Raw genomic sequence first — 23,446 nt, forward strand, 5'->3', positions numbered from 1 at the left:
ATTTAGTACATTGGGCCATGCTCTCTAGTCTCGGTTGGTAAATAAGGAATAAACTGGAATTAAAATCTTCCCCAGATTTATTGTATTCATAGGTTTTCTCTGCAGTGTGCATTCTCTCATAGAAGTAAGCTATGTGATATGGATAAAAGTCTCCCCACATTCATAATGTTATAACAATAACTAAAAAAAAAAAAAGAAGAAGAAGAAGAAGAAGAAGAAGAAAGCAAGTTGAGGGAGGATTCTGGGAACCCAGTGGAGCAGGTCAGGAAATTTCAAGCTCTCCAGATTTTCCCACAAACAGAGCAAAATTTCACCTCAGGGCAAATATAGATTGGAGACAAATCAAGAAGCCTTGGGGAAGAACAGGGAACCTCTTGGTATAACCCATAAAGATCCAAAGAAATCCCCCAAGGTTGGGATTAACCCATGTGAAATGCAAAGAGCCCTGGGCTAGCAATGCAGAAACACCAAGTGGGGAGCCTGGGGCCAGCTGGGCTTGGCTGGAATCTCTGCAGGGACCACAGAAATTTTCCCCTCCTGGATAGAGTGGGGAATCCAAGTGACTGAGGCAGACAGAGGGAACCTGGGCTGATTAGGAATGCCAGGCCCAGCCGTTCTGCAGAGACACGACTTTGGGAGAGGGGGACCCAGCACACCGGGAGTGCAGAGGCAGGCGTTAGGGACGCTGCTGGCTGTTGGCATTTGCTGGAGGGCAAGCCCTTGGTTTGGGGTTCCTAGTCAGAGTGAAGAGCTGAAGGGACGCCAGAGGCACCATCCCTCCATCCCACGATTAGAGGTGCAGACGCTAATATTTCTATTTTTTAAAAAAAATGAACTGGCAAAGAAGAAAGAACCTAACCAAAGAAACTTAAGAATAGGGAAAACCTCACACTGCACTCTGAAGTTTAAAAAAAAAAAAGTTTCTTCTACCCCAAAGAGTAATGTTAAATGGCTCTTTGCCCAGAGAGAATTTATAGAACTCAGAAGAGAATTCAAAAATCAAATGAGACATTGAGGAAAAACTAAAAAGTAAATAAAATAAAATAAAAAACCATCCAAGAAAAGCAAGATTATGAAAAAAAAAAGTTAACCAAATAGGAAAGGAGATACAGAATCTCAAAGATGAAAATAACTCTTTGAAAATTAGAATGGGGTTGGGGAGGGGGCAGCTAGATGACCCAGTGAATAGAGTGCTGGCCCTAAAGTCACGAGGTCCTGAGTTCAAATTTGACCTCAGACACTTAATACTTGCTAGCTCAGTGATCCTGGCAAATCTCTTAATACCAATTATATCAGCAAATAAATAAATAAATAGAATTTGGCAAAGGGAAGCCAATGGAAGCTATGAGAGACCCAAAAAATAACAAGAAAGACTTATGAAGAATGAAAAAAATTAAACAGCATGTGAAACATTTTATAAGAAAAACAACATATCTGGAAAACAGATCAAGAAGAGAAAAGACAAGAAAAATTGTCCTGGAGTGATAGAACATGAAGGGGAAATAGAAATAGAAAAAAACCTACTAATCACCCCCTTGAACAGATTGTTTTACGGAAAACACAGAGGAATACTAATTTTTGTTACTTTTTTTGAGGGGCAATTGGAGTTAAGTGACTTGCGCAGAGTCACACAGCTAGGAAGTGCTAAGTATCTGAGGTCACATTTGAACTCAGGTTCTGGAGCTCTATCTTATTGCACCAGCTAGCTGCCCCATACATAATAAAATTATTGCCAAATGTTAATTGATTCATTGAAAAGCTTCTGCAAAGAAAAAATTAATAGACCTGGGATAAGAAAGGAATTAGTCAAATGGTAAATAATTTTTGTATAAAATTTATTTGATAAGGGTTGATATGCAAGATGTATATATATATATACATGCAGGAAATGTTTTTATCTGGATTATACAGCTTACATTAAAAAAAGGTTTTCAATAATGTTTTCTGTTTTTTATATCATCACATAGATTCCCCCATTATCCCTATAACTCACTCTCCTAGAGAGAATTACCATATAAGAAATAGTATTTTCCTTTTCTTTTGCATTATATTTATTTCAAATAGTATTTTAAAAAAAGAAAAGAAAAAGGAAAAATCAGCAAACCAATCACTACTGAAAGAATTCAAAAACATGGGCAGTATGCTAAGCCCGTACACTCCCCACCTTTGTGAAGGAGTGAGTTAGAGAGATCTCCTACCTCTTTCTGTACTAAGTGCTTTACAATTCTCATTTGATCCTCACCACAGCCCTGAGACATTGGTGCTCTTATCTTCCTCCTTTTACAACTTTTACACTGTGACAGACTGAAGATTTGTCCAGCGTTGCACAGCTAGTGTCTGAGATTAGATGAGGACTCAGATCTTCCTGATTAGCACCCCAGTGCCCTATTCACTGTCGCTTAGATACCTCATTGTCACAAAAAGTGCTGCTATATTTTGTTGATGTGGGACTTTATTCTTATCAATGGCTTCCTTGAGATTTAAGCTTAGAAATGAAGTCTCTGAATCAAAGGCTATTGACTTAGAGAATTGACTCTAATTTATAAGAAATCAAGCCATTCTCCAATTGATAAATGGTCAAAGGATATGAACAGACAATTTTCAGATGATGAAATTGAAATTATTACCACTCATATGAAAGAGTGTTCCAAATCATTATTGATCAGAGAAATGCAAATTAAGACAACTCTGAGATACCACTATACACCTGTCAGATTGGCTAGAATGACAGGCAAAGATAACGTGGAATGTTGGAGGGGATGTGGGAAAACAGGGACACTGATACATTGTTGGTGGAATTGTGAACACATTCAGCCATTCTGGAGAGCAATCTGGAACTATGCTCAAAAAGTTATCAAACTGTGCATACCCTTTGACCCAGCAGTGCTACTACTGGGCTTATACCCCAAGGAGATACTAAAGAAGGGAAAGGGACCTGTATGTGCCAAAATGTTTGTGGCAGCCCTGTTTGTAGTGGCCAGAAGCTGGAAAATGAATGGATGCCCATCAATTAGAGAATGGTTGGGTAAATTGTGGTATATGAATGTTATGGAATATTATTGTTCTGTAAGAAACGACCAGCAGGATAAAGACAGAGAGGATTGGTGAGACTTACACGAACTGATTCTGAGTGAAATGAGCAGAACCAGGAGATCATTATATACCTCAACAACGATACTGTATGAGGATGTATTCTGCAGGAAGTGGATTTCTTCGACAAAGAGAAGATCTAACTTAGTTTCAATTGATCGAGGATGGACAGAAGCAGCTACACCCAAAGAAAGAACACTAGGAAATGAATGTAAACTGCTTGCATTTTTTGTTCTTCTTTCCGGGTTATTTATACCTTCTAAATCCATTTCTTCCCGAGCAACAAGAGAACTGTTCGGTTCTGCACACATAGATTGTATCCAAGATCTACTGTAACCTATTTAACATGTATAGAACTGCTTGCCATCTGAGGGAGGGGGTGGAGGGAGGGATGGGAAAAATCGGAACAGAAGTGACTGCAAGGGATAATGTTTTGTCAATAAAAAGTTATTTTAAAAAAAAGAAAAAAAGAAAATTGCTTAGGATAGAGCTGATTCATGCAAAAAAAAAAAACCAACAACAACAACAAAAAAAAAACGAGAGGATCCAAATCAGTTTCAATTGTTCAGTAATGAAAAGAATCAGCTACACTCAGCAAAGGAACTATGGGAAATGAGTGTGTGGACCACAACATAGCATTTCCACTCCTTGTGTTATTATCTACTTGCATTTTTGTTTTCCTTCTCAGATTATTTTCACCTTCTTTCTAAATCCGATTTTTCTTGTGCAGCAAGATAACTGTATAAATATGTATACATATATTGTATTTAACATATACTGTAACATATTTAACATGCATTGGACTACCTGCCATCTAGGGGAGGGAGTGGAGGGAAAGAGGGGAAAAGTTGGAACAGAAGGTTTTGCAAATGTTGAAAAATTACCCATGCATATGTTTTGTAAATAAAAAGCTACAATTAAAAAAAAAAGAATATACAAACTATTAGAATACATATATGTGTGGATAGTTTATACAGCTTCCATAGCACAACTTTTTCAAAGCAATTTATATGACAAGAGGAGGTTTATCCCAGGAGTTCAAGGATGCTTTTATTGTCCATCTTTATAAAGGTAGATTGTCCTGTGACAGTTATAGAGGGGAGGGCCCTCTGTTTTAGTTGTTGATGGCAAGATTCCTGCCAAAGTCATCCTTATTGGCTGATACTTTACATGAAAGATGATCGTCCACCTGAGAAAGGGCTGAGGAATGGTTGGTGTGCCCCACAACGGCAGGAGCAATGCCAGAAGCAGAACGGAGGTCTGGACCTAACATCTGTATATCTAATGAAGCTCTTGGATAATGTCCTTCTAAAGGGCTTGTGGGAAATTTCGGCAAAACTGGTTCTGGATAACAGACAATGCTCTTGAGCCTTCCCATGCACCGGTGGAATGAAGCAGGACTGGGTGCTTGCTAGTGCGGCGTTTTCGGCGATGTTGTTAACCAAAATCAAGGTCAGCTGCCACTCTGCTGGTCAATTATTTAACTGAAAACGGCTACAAGCCAAGACTAAAGTGGAGGGAGAGGGGTCCGTGATTTTTGTTTGCGGGTGATCTTGTGTTCGATGGACTGACTCTGCTGCTCGTGCTCATTTTGGCCTCACAGTGAACACCAAGAACATGCAGGGAATTTCCCAGCCAGCACCACGCCATCCGCACGTGGACTATTGGTCACAGCAAATGGAGACGTTCTGAATAGATAAAGAAGGGGAAGAAGGAGGAGAAAGGAGGAGAAGAACGAGAACAAGAAGAATAACGGTTTTTATTTCATTGGCCCATTGGTCACCTAAGGCCTCATGGCCTAATGGGACTCGCTGGTTGGGAGGGGGCCCTTTTTCCCCCATCGCGGGTTCCTCTCTTCTCTCTCAAGACGCGATCAAAGTTGGGAGAGAAGCTCAGAACAGAGGCACCTAGCCTCCGGACTACGATTCCCAAAATTCCTGGCGGCCGAGGGCGTTGCCTCTTCTTCGCATCCCAAGATAATCTTCGAGTGAACTTTCGCCGCCGCCTCCTCCTTGTTCCCCAGCTCCGCCCCACGAATCTCCTTCGACTTCTCAAGACCACGTGGTGCCGCTCAGCAGCCAATCGTCAGCGTCCCTCGGCGCCCCCCTCCTCCCCTCGCCCATCTGGCTTCATTCAGATCCGAGAACCAGCTGGGGACCCGGGAGTAGTCCGGGCCGAGGGGGGACATGGCCCGGCTCTGGTCCCGGGCCGCTCGGCTTCCTGCAGAAGCGCCCTGAGCCTCAGCTCCGGCCCGGCCCGGGATGCACCGTCCCACCTCCGGGCCGGGCCGCCCGCCGGTTTTTCCCGTCCCCAGGCCTGCGTGCTGAGGAGAGCCCGGCGGGGAGGGATGGAGCCGGGGAGGCTCCCGGTGTGCGGGGCGGCGCGGGCCCCACAGGTGAGCGGCCTGGGAGGGGAGGGGGAGAAACGGGAGAAACGGTGTGACCTGCGGTGGAGACGCTCCTTCTCGCTCCCCCTCCCCCTCGCTGCAGTGACCCCGGGCATTCCCTAGTGGTCTCTGCCAGCTGGCACCGGCCTCCGCGAGGGGCGCCCGGGATCCCGAGGTCTGAACCCGGGTCCTGACTCCCAGCCGCCCCTTGCCCCTCCCTCCTGCGGCCCAGAGGTGGACACGTCCCTCACCTCCTGCAGAGCCCCAGGACTCTGGGCGGTAGGAGTGGAGGGGGAGCTTCGGGGGCGATCCAGGCAGAGAACTTTGCCAGCCTTGTACCCGGGGGCCATCGGGGATGATCCAGGCAGAGAACTTTGCCAGCCTTGTACCCGGGGCCATCGGGGGCGATCCAGGCAGAGAACTTTGCCAGCCTTGTACCCGGGGGCATCGGGAGTGATCCAGGCAGAGAACTTTGCCAGCCTTGTACCCGGGAGCTTTGGGGATGATCCAGGCAGAGAACTTTGCCAGCCTTGTACCCGGGGGTATCGGGGGTGATCCAGGCAGAGAACTTTGCCAGCCTTGTACCCGGGGGTATCGGGGATGATCCAGGCAGAGAACTTTGCCAGCCTTGTACCCAGGGCCATCGGGGGCGATCCAGGCAGAGAACTTTGCCAGCCTTGTACCCGGGGGCATCGGGAGTGATCCAGGCAGAGAACTTTGCCAGCCTTGTACCCGGGAGCTTTGGGGATGATCCAGGCAGAGAACTTTGCCAGCCTTGTACCCGGGGCCATCGGGGGCGATCCAGGCAGAGAACTTTGCCAGCCTTGTACCCGGGGCCATCGGGGATGATCCAGGCAGAGAACTTTGCCAGCCTTGTACCCGGGGGCATCGGGGATGATCCAGGCAGAGAACTTTGCCAGCCTTGTACCCGGGGGCATCGGGGATGATCCAGGCAGAGAACTTTGCCAGCCTTTTAAAGAAGGGGGACGTAGCAATCAGGGATGATCTATGTGGAGCACTTTGCCAATCTTGTAGGAGGCATCGGGGATGATCCAGGCAGAGTGCTTTGCCAACTTTGTACCAGTGCATAGATGCCACTTATCAGGATTAAGAGTCCCATGTCCGGAGCCACAGACTAGCTCTTCCCTGCTTCTCTACCGCCCTTGCATTTTCCTCCCACCTTAAAGAATGGCACCAAGTTTTTGGGGTGTGCATAAAATATTTGCTTATGTCCCGGAACCAAAGGCCCATGATTTGCTCTAAAAGATCTGCTCTTTGCTGATCTTGATTAAAGCCTTATTCCCTTCCTCCGCGTTCAGTGGTGCTGCCATTTGCCAGCATTCACCTGTGCTGATTGTTCAGTCCTAAGTTAGGTGATAAGAAGAATGTAGGAGATGAGTAAGAGAAAGGTCTTTACTTGGAGGTTTTAAGATTATTATCCAGACACAATCTAGACTCCTGTTAGTAATCGAGCACTTGGTTTGGTTTATAAGAGGCAAAATGAGATAGAAGAACATTAAATAATAATCCATGGGAAGAAAAAATTTCAGACTCAAAAAGATTTAGAGTTTGGGACCTTAGCAATCATCAAATCCAACTCTTTTATTTTTTGCATGAGAAAAAAATGCATCTTCATTTTCATTCATCTTGAATTAAAATTTAGTATTTCTTTCTATTATATAAGTTTAAAGAAGGAAAAAAGCATTCTCAGAAGGGGTCCATAGCTTCACCAGAGTGCAGAAGAGTCCATGATACAAAAAAGACTAAGAAGCTCTGGCTTAGAGGAAATGCTTACCCTTGGAAACATAAATCCCATAATGTCTCTCAGTTCTTAAGTGCCTGTTACAATAAGGAAGGAGGCCATCTAGTCCAATACATATCCTTTTATTTTATTTTTTATTTCTTTTTTTTTTTTCAACAAAAATTTCCCAGTTCTCTCAAGTCCTACCCCATTGAAAAAACAAGAAAAACAAAACCTCTGCTACAAGCATGTAATAGTCAAGCAAAACAAATTGCTGATTGTGCCCACATTGTCTACTACTCTCAGGCCGTGATCTCTCAGTCAAGAGATCAGGGGCACATTTTATCATTAGTCGCCTGGAATCACGATTGGTCATTGCATTGATCAGAACTCCCACAGCTTTCAAAAGGCTTTGTTTTTATAATGCTGCTACTGTTATTATAAAAATTGTTCTAGTTCTGCTCTTCACTCCTCACACATCAATTCATGGCTTCCCATTTTTCTCTAGAACTACCCCCTTCATCGATTATGTCACTTACAGTACAATCGTATTCTGTCACATTCACATGCCATAACTTGTTCAGGCCTTTCCCAGTTGATGGGTATCACCTCAGTTTCCAATTTTCTATCACCATAAAAAGAGCAACAATCAATATTTTGTATGTAAGGGTCCTTTGCCCCTTTTTGTGATTTCTTTGGGGGTTTTGACCTAATAGTGGTATCACTATTAAGGTTAAAGGGTATGCCTAGTTCCAAAGCTTTGGGACATAGTTCTAAATTGATTTTCAGAATAGTTGGAGCAATTTATATTTTCACCAACATTCCCTTAATAATATCTGTTTTCCCACAGCCCCTTCAGGATGTCATTTTACTCTTTTGTCAACTTTGCTAATTTGTTGGAGAACAAAGGACTATGGAGGAAGGAGGAAATTGCTAGGGATAGTGTCTCTTGTCTGATAGGAATAATACTTTATTATTATTGTTATTATTGTTGGGAGTTTATTGGTTATTCATGGGAATTTTTTGAAGAATGTTTAATGATATTGTCAACTGTCAATCCCTGGGAAAATCCGGGTTTCTACTGTGCAGTTTCTACCTGTCCCCAAGAAGACCCCTTCTTACCCTAGCAGTTTCCAATTAAACCCTGTTCCTGGGCAGAGAGAGTTCCGAGGACATTTCTGGAACTAGGTTCTTGTAATCCCTCAGCATCTCCTCCTGGGATTAGACTGTTTGGTAGATCCAGACTCTTGGCCCTCCTATTGTTTCCCACAACTATGACCTAGAAGAAGCCCCTTCCCGCCTTTCTCCGTGGGCATCCCTGTCTGAATAAGGCGAAGTGTGGTCCTGAATTGCTGTTTCTCAACCCAGACTGATGCCCCCCCCCCCTTTATTTCTTGGTTACCTCATTGGTCTGAAGTTTGGAGTTCACAGCGTTAGTGCTGGGTCATTATTGTAAGGGACAGAGGTTTTATGTGAGGTGCTATCTTGTGTGTCCAAGTGAGGAGGAGCCCCAGAGCAACATCATGGTGGGGGGAAGTCCCAGGACACAGGGAGTCTGGAGGCCTGAGTTAGTTCTCCCACTTGACCCTGTCATCAGGCCCCAGCTTCCCAGCCCTTCATCTTCCCTCAGCTCCAGGTGAGAGGGAGGCTCTAAATCAGCAAGACCGCGTTTTGTGTTTCAGGAGGCAGTGACCTTTAATGATGTGGCCGTGGACTTCACCCAGGATGAGTGGAAACATCTGGATCCTTCCCAGAAAGAGCTGTACAGAGATGTGATGCTGGAGAACTACCGGAACCTGCTCTCTCTGGGTAAGAGAGACCTCCTGTGGCTCACCCTTTGTACCTTGGAATCCGCTTGCTGAATGCTAGGGGATATGGGGATTTCTTACCAGGGCTTGTTGGCCAAGGACAGACCCCTTTTTAGGGAAGAGAATGGAACAAGCACCTACCCTATACCAGACACTAAGTGTTTTCTGGTTATTATCTCATTTCACAGATGAGAAAACTGAGTCAGGCAGAGGCTTAGCTATTTGTGCACGCTTACTGAGCTGGTAAAGTTCTATTTGAACTCAGATTTTCCTGACTGTGTTATCCCATGGGCCACTCCCAAAAAGGAGGGAGCTTTGTAAAAGCCACTGGGGCTGGGCATTCTGCACCTTCTGCTGCCTCAAGTCAAGGCCACCCTCCCCGTGTGAATAACTGAGGAGCTTCCCTTGAGGCAGCTGAGCAGGGCGGTGGTCCCAGCACTGGGCCGGAGTCAGGAACACCTGAGGTCAAAGGCTGCCTCCCTCACTGGGGTCCTGGGCAAACCACCGGATTTCTCTGGGCCTCTGTTTCCTCCTCTGCAAAATGAGATGATGAACTAAGACCCCTTCAGTCCTGAGAAATGGACAAATGACCCGATTGTTTTCCATCCCTTACCTTTGAACTTTGTATCCCCTTCAAAAGAAAAAAGAAAAGCCCCTGTTTCCCAAGAACTCCAGAGAAAACATCTTTCTTTGATTACCCTTTGGTCATTCTGGGGTGCTTACATGTCCCTGAAAATGGATAGATGTTCTTGGATTTGAAGGGGGCTCTCTTCCTCAGAACTTATTGTTTTCCCCAAGTAGGGCTTCCAATTTCCAAACCAGATGTGATCTCTCAGCTGGAGCAAGAAGAAGTACCAAGGATCATGGAGGTCAAAGGGGTAGGAGGTAAGTGAGTGAAAATTCATCAGTGAGAATCTCCCAAGTCTCCCTTTGGTCAGATGGAGGCCTCAGAAAATCTGAATGGGAATTGTCCTCAGCTCTGCACTTAATTCAAAGTGTAGCAGCAGAGAGGCTTCAGGCAGAAGCTCCCCAATGTTCCCCACAAATCCCTCTCCCACCCCCTTTCGTTCGTGGTCGCCTCCGCTGTCAGAGAAGAGAGCAGAAGCCCCCATAGGACGCGGCATTATCTCTCCCCTCTCCTCAAGGCCGGCTTTCTGAAGCAGCCTTTACTTCACCTCCGCGGGCCATTCCTGATATGTTGGAATGCCCAGGAGGAGGGTCGTACGGGCCTGGTCTGGACCTTATAGGAGAAAGAGGCGACTTCTGGGGCCTGATTTCTGAAAGGGCGAATAAGAATGGTTGCCAGTTATTTGGTCAGAATGAATCGTAGAGCTGCTCGGTCTTGGCCATTGTAGGAAAGAATAATTAATACAGATGGAAAGACTGGAAGGCTAGGTGGATGAAACAGAAGAGCACTTTTGACATTGAATAAACGCCAAGATGGAGGATGAGACTTTCTAACAAGAGGAACCAGTATGAGGAAATATGGGAATAAATGTAGGTGATGGGACAGTGTGGGTCTTTCTGGAGCAGCCAATACTTGTGGGAGATGGATGGAATAGAGAGGGTGGGGGGGACTGGGACCAGATTCTGGAGGTCTTTGAATGCCTCCTTAAAGTGTCTTCCCCTATCCTGTAACTAAGCTAGGGAGGCATGGGAATAGTGTTGGAGTGAAATGATGGATCCAGGAAGGTTAATATGAAAATTGGGAGAGTAAGGGATTGGAATGAGGAGAAACCAGAGACAGGGATTAAGAGCCTGTTTATTGCAGATCTTCCTCAGGGAGTTTAGATTTTGACTATAGGCTCTGAATGCTTTTTGATATTTCACTTGATTCTCATCCTGTCTTAATTTAGTCACCGAGTGACCCTCCTCCCTCCTGGATGTATCCTATTTACTTTGCTGATCTTTCTCCTTCCCATCTTTGACTCAGTGGAGTCATAAATGCCCTTGTCAAATTAGCATCTGGCACAAACCTTGAAAAGATAAGCCCATTTCTTATAAAATCAGGACATGAAAAGATGTATATTTATACAGGCCAGAGTGATAATTCCCATCTACTTAGGAGATATTTAATAACAGTAACTACAAAATCCTTTGTTCTTGTTGGTGAATAAAAATCTCTCTAGATTTCTTCAATTTTCCTTTTTATTTGTTGTCCATCCATTTCCATCTTTAAATGGCTTCACTCGATTGACTCTTACTAAGCTTTCTTTAAAGTAGTTTTAACTCACTGCTTCTGTCTCTTTTGTGAGATGATACTGCTCTTAATCTCTTGCTATCTTTCTCTAAAATATTTTACAAAGAAATTTATTTTTAGCATCACTGTTTGCTTTGTCTATTGTCCATCTGCTTGACAAAGAACTCAGTTAACAAGTATTTTATTAGGTACTCACCTTATAAGGTAACTAATTGAAACAAGAAAATTTACCTAAAGTGTACAGAAACAAAGCTACTGATCCTATTAACACTGAAGAAAATGTAGATTTGGGAGGATAGTAACAACTTTTAGATTAGAGGCTAATTTTCCATCTTTATAAAAAAAGTTTGTGGATAAGCTGCATGTGCTTGGAAGAATATTATCAGTGGGAATATAAGTAGGAGAGTCGGCACTTCTTTAGGTGATTTTTCACAATGAACATCTTTTGGACCTATATTTGACTGAAAGATGTAAAGAATATTTTATGTGTGTTGATTATTTTTAAAAGTATATAAGATATAATTTCAAAGAGAATTATCCACTGTTCCTCTGATCACTAATTTCAGGTGAAATGTTAAGATCACTGGAGCAGGACTGTGGTCTGGGGAGTGCTGCCCCTCCCAGGCTCCCTAGTCTCTCTGTTGATGAAGTTAGTCAGCAGGTGTTTCAGGTGGTAATGAGGAAGGTGGGCCCCCTCTTCACAATGATTTCTCCCCTCAGTGATGTGTATGGAGCTTGATATGGAGGCGTGTCTGGAGACATTTTTGTGCCGAAGACCATAGGGATCAAGGTCTTTGGCTGTCTCCAAGTTTGGGGGGGATTTGAGGCAGTTGGGCCTAAGTGACTTGGCCAGGATTACCCAGTAAGTGTCAGGTGTCTAAAGGTGAATTTGAACTCAGGTCCTCCTGACTCCAGGGCCAATGCTGTAGCCACAGCACCCCCAGGTGTTTCATCCATCAAGTTTATAGAGAGGTGATGGCCAAGATGGTGGCGGTGGTTTGGATTAGCTGCCCAAAATTCTTTTCTGTCTCTTCGCAATGCCCTGCTGCTTCAGTTAAATTGACTTACCTACTCTACATACAACACACACACACACACACACGCAGTGCAGTTTCAGGCATGTTTCCCAGTTGTTGGACATAATTTGTTCATGGATGTATATTTTGATTATTGATTTATTCTGCTCTTTGACCTATCTTTTGGTCATTTAATCTTATTCTTTATTGATTTGAATCAATTTCTTGTAGAATTTTGAAGTCAGGGTTTTTTTCAGAAATATTTACCTGTTAAGAATTTTTATCTATTTGTTTCTTTGGTTTTTAATCTGGATACGTTGTTTTTTATTTACATAAAGTTTTTTTCTGTTTATAAAGAAATTCATCCATTTTGTGGCCTATTATTTAATAGCAATTATTAGTGACAAAGTTTACATAGTGTCAAATATGCAGAATAGGAGGATTCTGGGAAGTTGGCAGACTAGGGCAGAAAACTTTAGCTTTCCACATTTCATCCACAAAAAAAGACAAAATGTCACCTCAGTGTAGCAGAAATAAAAACAGGGTTAAGAAGATGTCCTTCTAAGACAATATGAGAAAACCCAAGGAAGGACCCCTCTCCCCGCAGTGGCAAAGGTTCCCTCTGGGAAGCACTTCCATCTCTAGTCTGTCTGTGCAGAACCCACAAACAAAGCTCTGCAGGCAGCTGGGTGGAGAAGTAGCCTTAGCCTTAAAAACTAATTTTGCAGTCGGTGTGGAAGCCTGACCACTGAGCAGAAAACTGAAGTGTCTTTCACTCCCCAGGGAAGTCCGGCACAGCTGTGTTGACCACACTTGGGGAGGGCAGGCTAAGGGGCCAGGACCCACAAGGCTGTGGATCCTTGCAAGAGAGCCGAGTCCCTGGTTTCAGGTTTAGTACAGAGGATATCTGTAGTTTGCAGACCCTGGAGGAACCAAAGGAGCAAGATTATTTGTGGGACAGTGTGGCTGGGGACCCTAGTCATGGCTTAGGAGTGGAGAGGAGAGCCCAGGGTGGGCAGCCAAGACAAACCACAGAAAATAACAGTAAGAAGGACCAACTTGGGGCATCATTCCACATACTTCAGGACAACAACTTGATTACACTAAAAAAAAAAAAAAATGAGTAACTAAAGGAGAAAGTGGGGATAAAGAAGCTCTAATATTCAGAGGAAGATAATGGAGCTAGAAAATCCACTCCTTTTTCATTGAGAAATATCAAATGATCCCAAGCACAAAAAGTTCTTGGAAGAACTTTAAAAAGATTTTTAAAATCAAATAAAGATGGAGGAAAAAATTAGAAGAAAAACCTAAGAGCAATCCAAGAAAATTATGAAAGGAAAGTCAATCAATTTGAAATAGAGAATCAAAAACTTAAGAAAAAAAATTATGCCTTGAAAACTAGAATTGGGCAAAGGGAAGCTAAGGGTATTCTAATATACCAAGCAATCATACAACAAAATCAAAAGGATGAAAAAGTAGAAGATAAAGTGAAATATCTCACGAGAAAAAAATAATTTATCTCTTGAGGAGAAATAATACAAAAATAATTGGACTACCTGAAAATTATGATTTTTTAACAATAGGTTTTTATTTTCAAAATATGTACAAAGAAAGTTTTGAACATTTACCCTTGCAAAACTTTGTGTTCCAAATTTTTCTCCCTCCCTTCCCCCTAATTTCTTCCCCTAGACAGCAAGTAATCCAATATGTGTCAAACATGCACAGTTCTTCTGTACATATTTCTACATTTATCATTCTGCACAAGAAAAATCAGATCAAAGAGGAAAAAAAAAGCAAACAAGCAATAAAAAAGGTGAAAATATTACGTTGTGATCCATATTCAATCCCCATAATCCCCTTTCTGGATACAGATGGCTCTCTCCATCACAAATCTATTGGGATTGGCCTGAACCACCTACTGTTGAAAAAAGCCATGTCCATCAATCCTATAATCTTGTTGTTTCTGTGTACCATGTTTTCTCAGTTCTGCTCATTTCACTCAGCATATTCATGTAAGTCTCTCCAGGTCTCTCTGAAAGCATCCTGCTGATCATTTCTTATAGAACAATAATATTCCATAACATTCATATACCCTGACTTATTCAGTCATTCTCCAATTGATGGGCAACCACTCAGTCTTCGGTTTGTTGGCACTACAAAGAGGGCTGCCACAAACATTTTTGCACATGTGGATCCTTTTCCCTCCTTTAAGATCTCTTTAGGATATAGGTCCAATAGAAACATGGCTGGATCAAAGAGCATGCACAGTTTGATAACCCTTTTAACATAGTTCCAAATTGCTCTCTAGAACGGTTGGATCCATTCACAGCTCCACCAACAATGCAGTTTTCCCACATCCTCTCCAACATTCAGCATTATGTTTTCCTGTCATTTTAGCCAATCTGAGAGGTGCATAATAGTATCTCAAGAGTTGTCTTAATTTGCCTTTTTCTAATCAGTAGTGATTTGGAGCATTTTTTCATCTGACTAGAAAATGGCTTTAATTTCATCTGAAAATTGTCCATTTATATCCTTTGTCTTTTATCAATTGAAGAATGACTTGTATTCTTATAAATTCAAGTCAATTATCTAAATATTTTAGAAATGAGGCCTTTATAGGAATCCTTTACTCATAAAACAGAAAAGGATAGCAAATTAAAAATTTGAATTCAACAATATCTTGCTTTCAGGAAACACAAAAATGAGAACTACAAAGATAAAATAAAGGATGGCAATGGAACTTATATAAAAAACGCAGGAATAGTAATCATGATCTTAGACGAAATTAAAGTTAAAATATATTTACTCAAAATTGAAAAATAGAGAAACATCACTGTCAGCACTGTTATTCAATTTTTTTGTAGACCATTTAAAATAGCCAAGCATATACTTGCCACAACAGACATGGGAAATGATATGAACATAAACAAAACAGTTTGTATACAAATAAACTTAGATCTAAGTAATTGAAGTAATATTTTATTTTTATATTTATTCTTCATAGGTAGTCAAAGCCAGTATAATTTTTAAATGGCAATTTTACCTAATTAATCATCTTTATTCAATGTCATCTCAGTTAAATTACTGAAATTACTGAAAAATTATTTTAGTGAGTCAGAAAAAATAAGTTCATTTGGAAGAGTGAAAAGTTAAGAACTTCAAAGAAACCTTACACTATAAAGGAGATCATTGTTGAAGTGATTATTTCAAATTAAAATTTACTTGTTTAACTAAGACCTTTGTAGCTAAGAATAGAAGGAATGCAGAAAACTGAGGGAAAAAAAAAACTTTGATAGACATTCCCTCAGTATGCAATTGGATTGAAACATTAGTGTAATTCAGGAAATGTTGAGCTGGTTGACTTAGAAAAGCATGGAAAGAGTTAGACCTATGAAGGAAGTTGATATCCACCTTCAGAGAAACAGATGACAGGTAGAAATAAGCATAGTATAGTCTTATGTATATGTTTATGATTGTATAAATATGCTTGTATGGTTTTAGATATCTGTGTATAAGTACATATATCCACATTTCATTGTAGCCTTCTTTAAGGTGAGTATAGACAGGAAGGAAGGAAGAAAATAAGAAGTGCACAGCAGAGAACAAAAGAAAACCAATAAGGAAGCAAAGAAAAGCTGGGCAGCTTTGAAAATATATAATATTGATTGTTTTCCTGAAATGAAAATATATTTTATATTGAATCTTCTCTTATGATCTGCCATGTTTCCTTCTCATTTTGTATTTAAGTTTAAAATTTCAAAAAAAAATACAGAATAAAAAATGTATTTCATTTTGTAAAGGAACAGTATGACAGTGGTTAGAATGCTTTGATGGATATTCCATTTTTTTTGTTCATAAAAACAAGGGATGATGAGTGGAAAAAGTGCTTCACTCTTATAATATAGAGAAAAATTGGTGAAAGTCTCTCCTCCCTGTATTGGATAGCCACTGGACTGATGAATTAACATGGAGCATCAAGCATAGTTGGGTAATGAATAGCATTATTTGTAGGGAAATCCAAATTGGTGCGATCTGTTTGAATATAGCAACAATAACAGATAATGCATTATCTTTCTTGATTCTCAAAGCAATCCTGTGAGGTATATGTATTTTTTTTTTTTAGAAAGGTATATGTATTAATATCCCCATTTTATAGATGAGAAAATTGACACTAAGGGAATCTTGCCCAATGATTGCCCATCGCTACCAAGTTCCAGAGACTGGATTTGAACCTATTTGAACCTATGTCACTTCCAGTTCTATATCTACTACTACTCTTCCATGTTATTTCCAATTCAGTTAGAGGTGGCATGCAGAATCCACCTTTTCTTCCTTCTTGAATATTTAGACATTTAATTTTTGCCTCTTTTCTAGCACCTCTTGCTCTCCATGATTTTCCATGAATATGCAAATTTTCTTTATAAGCTGTAGTAATTCAATACATATAAGGTAGAGTTTTTGGTTATTTGAATAGCTTTCTTGAAGGCACGGGTAGAATTAACAATAAAAGGGAAGATAGTACAAGAGTAAATACATTGCAGTTCTTTTTCTTCAAATGGAGAAAGAAGATACTGGTAATATGTTTATTTGCTTGTTACAGATTGGAAGAACAGGTCCAAAACAAATGAATCGGCTTCAGAACTGGGCCTAACTATGGATAAATCATTCCAGGAAAGAACTTCAAGTCATGGTCATCAGGATTCCATATTGAAGGAAGCTTGTAATTATGATATTGAGACATTTTCCCAGGATAATGAATGCAAGGAACTTCTTGGTTGTGATTCAAACTTTCAGCATCATGAAACACATTTTGAAGAGAGAGTGTACGGATACAGTGAATGTGGGAAAGCATTCCTCCAAGGAAAACATCTTAATGAACATCAGAGAATTCCTACTATAGAGAAACTTCATAAATGTAATGAGTGTGGGAAAGCTTTTAGCTATAGCTCTTCTCTTACTTTCCACCAGAGAATTCACACTGGAGAAAAACCTCATGAATGTCATGAATGTGGAGAGGCCTTTAGATGGAGCTCGCAACTTACTTACCATCAGAGAATTCATACTGGAGAAAAACCTTATCAGTGTAATGAATGTGGGAAGACCTTTATCCAGAGAACGCAGCTTACTTCCCATCAGAGAATTCATACTGGAGGAAAGCCATATGAATGTAATGAATGTGGGAAAGCTTTTAGATACAGCTCATCCCTTACCTACCACCAGAGGATTCACACCGGAGAAAAACCTTTTGAATGTCATGAATGTGGACAGGCCTTCAGGTCAAATACACAACTTAATTCTCATCAGAGAATTCATACTGGAGAAAAACCTTATCAGTGTAATGAATGTGGGAAGACCTTCATCCAGAGCACACAGCTTACTTTCCATCAGAGAATTCACACTGGTGAGAAACCTTATGAATGTCATGAATGTGGCAAGGCCTTTATTCAGAGCACACATCTTACTTACCACCAGAGAATTCATACTGGGGAAAAACCTTATGAATGTAATGAATGTGGGAAAGCTTTTAGCTCAAGTTCATCCCTTACTTACCATCAGAGAATTCATACCGGAGAAAAGCCTTTTGAATGTCATGAATGTGGACAAGCCTTTAGGTCAAATTCACACCTTACTTCCCATCAGAGAATTCATACTGGAGAAAAACCTTATGAATGTCATGAATGTGGGCAAGCCTTCAGGTCAAATACACAGCTTATTTCCCATCAGAGAATTCATACTGGAGAAAGACCTTATGAATGTAATGAATGTGGGAAAGCCTTTAACCAGAGCACACAGCTTACTTTCCACCAGCGAATTCACACTGGAGAGAAACCTTATGAATGTAATGAATGTGGGAAGGCCTTTATTCAGAGCACACAACTTACTTACCACCAGAGAATTCATACTGGAGAAAAACCTTATCTGTGTAATGAATGTGGGAAAGTTTTCAGGCACAACTCATCCCTAATTTACCACAAAAGAAGTCATGCTGGAGAAAAATCTTATTAATGTAATAACTGTGGTCAAGCCCTTAGATGAAACACACTTAGTGTCAGCAAAAAATTCTTACCGGAGGGAAACCTCTAGTTTTTTGAAAGGCTTTTAACTGAGGCACAAAACATTGAAAATTTCATATTGCAGCAAAAAAGTTATAATGGTGTCTTTGGACAGAACCCATTATTGAATATCATACAATTCACATTAGAGAGAACTCCTTTATAGGAGTGGTCTTCTTCCACAAAATATCTCTTCCTAATTATTAGAATTTATATTGGAGAAACCAATATGGGAGGCCCTTTAGCTGGAAGATATTCTTTCAATAATTAAAGAATCTCATGTTAATGTGGTATAGTAGAAACTGTACCAAAGGATTAATATTGTGAACCTCACTGAAGGCTGGTGAATTTACATTTGTCAGAAGCCCTACAACACTTCCCTGAGTATTTCACAAAAATCACATAATCTCAAAAGTTAGAAGGGACTCAAACCATTTGATCCAACCCATATTGGATAAAGCATGCCTCAAGACAATACACTCCACAAATTGTCATTCAGCTCCTACTAGATTTCCACTAAAGTAGAATCCCACTATTTTCCAAGGCAGCTCATTTGATAGTGGGAGAAATTTATTTATATTATTAGGAAACTGTAATGTTCTTCTCTAAATATAATCTTCTCTGATAGCAGGTTTCTTGGGGAGCTTCTGGAGGCAGCCTTACTTTCAGTTCAGAGTAATAATCACCTCAAATGCATCCAGATATTAAAGCCAAATCCTTTATTGTTTCCTTTCCAGTCTTGTCTCCTTCCTGGGGCCCGGTTAGCTTTCTTAGAGGCCCATCTCTCTCCTTGGTTCCAAGAGCTCCTGTTGCTAATCCTTTGCCTCTGCCAGCTTTAGCCTCCAGCCAGCACAAAGGTGGAAGATGGAATGAATCTGTCTCTGCCTCAAAGTCTGGGCTTGTATGTCTGGCCCTGAGAGCTTCTTGCTTTTATGCTGTACACTGAGTATACACCAATCATTAGATCACTAGGAAACCATTATTTGTTGTAGGATTAAATCAATACTAAACTAGATTTAACTGTTGTCTCCTCGATTCCACTCAGTACTTTGTTTCAAGTTCTGGCCCATAACATCTCCTTGTAGGATCAGATCAATCATACTGAACCTTGCTAAATTAGGTAATTATTGTCTCTATCAATTCCACTGTGTTAGTACCTTGTAAGAATCATAACAGGAAACTATCATGTTCCCCTGAATTTTCTTTTTGATAAACATCACAACTTCCTTCAACTGGTTGCATATGACATGAATTTGGTCTCTTGCACCCATCTCTCATTACCCTTCTCGAGACACATTTTACCCATTTCCTTCCTAAAATGTAATGCCCAAAATTGAACACAATATTCCAGGTTTTGTACAAGACTATCACCTCTTTTTCTGAAAGACATCTCTCTCAAAGTAGCTGAAGCTCTTAATCTAGTGTGGTGCCCATTGATTGAACCATAATTCTTTTATCTTTCCTTTTCTACGTCATCTGAGAGAGCTAATTTTCATTTATTTTTCTTTGTCAAATAAAGCAGACACAATTCAGTCCCCCAAACAATTAAAACAAATTCAACAAATACAAATTTTTACTGAGAGTACTTGCCACTTTCCTCTTTTGTAATATACCATTTGTTAACATAAAGGAGGTGTGCTTTAACTTTTATAATTTAGTACCAACATCTTATGTACATGACCACAATTATATTGCCTTTTAATATCATCTTCATTCAAATTGTAGTCAGTAAGCATTTTGTTCTTTAGGCTATGCCTTCTCTGCATCATTTCCTATAATTCTTCCCATATTCCCCTGAATTTACATTCATCATATTCCATTACATTTAGATACCAATCACTTCAGCCATATCCCAATCTTTGGGCACAACATTCCATTTTTGCCAGAATTTTTGTTGTTACAAGTAGTACTTTTAAAATTTAAGTACATGTTTTGTACATGTGTCTTGTATTGGCCTGTGAGGCATAAATGCAGTAAAGAGATTGATGGCGGCCGCAAAGTCACCTTGGAGTCTAGATAAGTGAGTTCAGATTTGGCTTCAGACACTAGCTGCATAAGCCTTGGTAACTCAGAGTCCTGACCACCTCCAAGAAAAAGCAAAAAAGTTTGCTGGATTAGAGTATGAAAAATAACTTGTGATTCCAAATTGTTTCCCAGAATAGTACATATTCACAGCTACACCACCACTTTTGTCTACCCAGAGGCCCTCTGCTATTGAATTTTATTCCTCATTTACCCTCTGCCAGACTGGTAGCTCAGAATTGCACAGGCCATTCCACTTGCCTGGAATGAATACTTTCTGTCTCATTCTAGAAATCCTTCCCTTTCTTCAAGGATCAGCTCAGGTACTACTTCCTAGGAGAAGCCTTTCCTGAACCTCCTGGTTGTTAGTATTCTCTCCCTCCAATTGCAATTATTTGTCTCTGTACATGTTGTCTTGGTAGAATGTAAGTTCTGTGAGGGTAGAGACTTTTACTTTAGTATTCCCAACACATGGCACAGTGCCTTGCACCTATGGGTGCTTAATAATTTCTTTTGATTTCTTGATTTTTCTTCGATTTCTATGATTCTATATTGTCTTATATTGTCCACATGGTAATTTGATAAGGTGTCAATCTACAGACTAATAGTATTTGAATGATTAATTTTCTAATACTAATTGTATAAAACAATCCAGTCTTAATCAAATCCTAGACATTTCTGCACTTTGTAGAAATGTCCAATGCAATTCCTTTTTTTCTATCATTTCCTCTGTTTTTGTTAATACTGTATAGAAATGCGGACAATTTTTTTTGGATTTTACACGTTTCTGTATTAATCATGTCTAGTTATTTAAATAAATCATCATGCATGTAAACAATGGTTATCATTCCTTTTTACTAAGTTCCCTATTTCAATAACTAGAATTTTCAGCATGATATTAAAAAGAAACATCTACCTTTGCTTTACCATGGTTATCACTCAAATTTTTTCCAGTATTTTCCTGCTACCAACAATTCTAGCTCTTGGTTTTAAATATACTTTCAATTACATGTAATGGTCCTTTTTTGAATGTTTTAAATATAAATGTGTAACCATACATTGTTAAAAGATTTTATGTCATCAAGTTTTTTCTCTTTATTTGATCATTTATCCTTTTTCTATGTTGAACCATCAGTGGTATGAATTCAATATTGTCATAGTAAATATTTTCAAAGGTGCATTGTCATATCTGCTAATATTTTATTAAAATTTTACCCTCTTTCATCATGCAGTTATGAAGTGTTAATAGAACTTTAGTGTTTTCATCTCTGAACTATGAATAACTGAAGCCACAAAAAACAGATCTAGAGGCAAGATTTTAGACATCAAGTAAAGGTTTAATTATTCATTTTCATAAGAAATGCAGTTTACAAAGCAGCTCTTCTGATAAAACCTCACCTATTCCAGTAAAGGTATTCTATACACAAATCTTAAGTGGAAAAGGAGAGTTGGGTTACAATGCAATAGTTTCTGGGGCTCCAGCAGTTTCCCATGAGAACAATACATTTTGATTGCTTCAGATCTTGAGGGGTCATCCCCGAACTACCTCATCCCCACTTCCACCCCCACCTTTAGGACACAGAACTAGGAAAAATAAAGTAAAACAAACAACAAAAAACCCAAAGTACATTTATCTGCATTCAAATTCTATCATTTTGAAGGTGGGTAGCATTTTTCCTCACATGTCCTTCAGAATTGCCTCAGATCTCTCAGAATTGTTGCTAAGAACAGCTAATATATTCACAGTTGAACAATATTGACGTTACTGTATACAGTGTTGTTTCAATATTCATGGTGCTTAGCATTTCTTACAGCACAATACCATTCCAAATCATACAACTTATTTAGCTTTTGACCTGTTGATGGACATCCCCTCAATCCCCATTCTTTGACACCACAAAGAAAAAAAGCTGATTTTTATATTTTTATGCTTACTGGTCTTTTCCTTTTTAAAAATCTATGGGACACAGATTAAGTGGTATTGCAGAGTCAAAGGGTTTGTCTTTTGGGCAGTTCCAAAACTGACCACCAGAACAGCCGAGACCATTCACAGCTCCATCTGTGCTGCATTAGTATCGCTCTATTTTCACATCCAGTGTTTGTCACTTTGCTTTTGTCATATTACTTAAGCTAATAGCTATGAGGTGATAGCTCAGTTATCTAAATTCTCTAATCAATAGATTTTTACATAATTGTAAATAACTATGGTTTCTTCACTTGAAAATTGCCAATTCATATCCTTTGATCATTTACAAATTAGGAAATGACTTGTATTATAAATGTGCATTTTCTAGACATTTGAGATGAAGCCTTTATCAGACAAGCTTACTGTAAAATTCCTCACTCCAATTTCATTTGTTTAGTTTATGCAAAAATTGTTTATACACTCCCTCTTGCTTGGTAACAAATTCCTCCCCATATGATAAAGATTCCAAGGTCCCCTAATTTGTTCCAGATATCACCATTTAGTTGTAAATAATGTATCCATTTTGATCAGATCTTAATACATTTTGTTGGGTGTTGGTCCACATCTAGTTTCTGGCCAAGAATTCATTTAACAGAAGTTACTAAAAAACTCCAAAACAACGAGTTCTTGTCCCCCAAAATCTAAAATCTTTTGTTTATTGAACACAGGATTACTATGATCATTTACTACTGTGCATGAAGTGCCCATTTTTCCATTAATTTCCTTGAAATTCTTGAATTCAATCTTGTTCTTAGATCAATTTTGTTACAACTGTTTTCTATTCACAATGGTACTAAGTTATATTTGCTCAATCTACTTGGGAGCAATTAATATTTTTCCATTTTAAGTCTGTATTGTTCTTTTCCACAAATGGCAGGATCAAAAGCAACCTTAGAAGCTACTGCCCTGAAAAGATCAATTCTTCACCATTTTAAAGATGGACTCTTCATAATTAATTTTCTTCAGTTACTGCTCAAGACATGCTCACCTTTCTCTGAATTTCAATTTCTGAATCTTGAATTTCTGGTCAATTCTGCCACTAGTTCTTAATTTATGCTCAAAGAATTTTACTAGCCGTAAATCCAAAGTTTGGATTTAATGTCTTAGCTCCACGATATTGTTCAAAGACAAAATCTGGGACACCATTTGCACTTGAACTCATAA

General features: G+C 39.9%; 1 protein-coding gene across 1 annotated transcript; it reads left to right on the top strand.

Annotated features, from left to right (window-relative positions):
• Positions 1-4,744: 4,744 nt before the first annotated feature.
• LOC105750176 (zinc finger protein 883-like) lies at positions 4,745-18,927 on the top strand. Its single transcript, XM_031963926.1, has 4 exons — positions 4,745-5,485; positions 8,900-9,026; positions 9,824-9,910; positions 16,842-18,927. The coding sequence occupies exons 1-4, from the start codon at positions 4,892-4,894 to the stop codon at positions 18,245-18,247; spliced, it is 2,214 nt and encodes a 737-aa protein (XP_031819786.1). The 5' UTR covers positions 4,745-4,891; the 3' UTR covers positions 18,248-18,927.
• The last annotated feature ends 4,519 nt before the right edge of the window (positions 18,928-23,446 follow it).

This window comes from Sarcophilus harrisii, chromosome 3 (genome assembly GCF_902635505.1).
Source record: "Sarcophilus harrisii chromosome 3, mSarHar1.11, whole genome shotgun sequence".
NCBI lineage: Eukaryota > Metazoa > Chordata > Mammalia > Dasyuromorphia > Dasyuridae > Sarcophilus > Sarcophilus harrisii.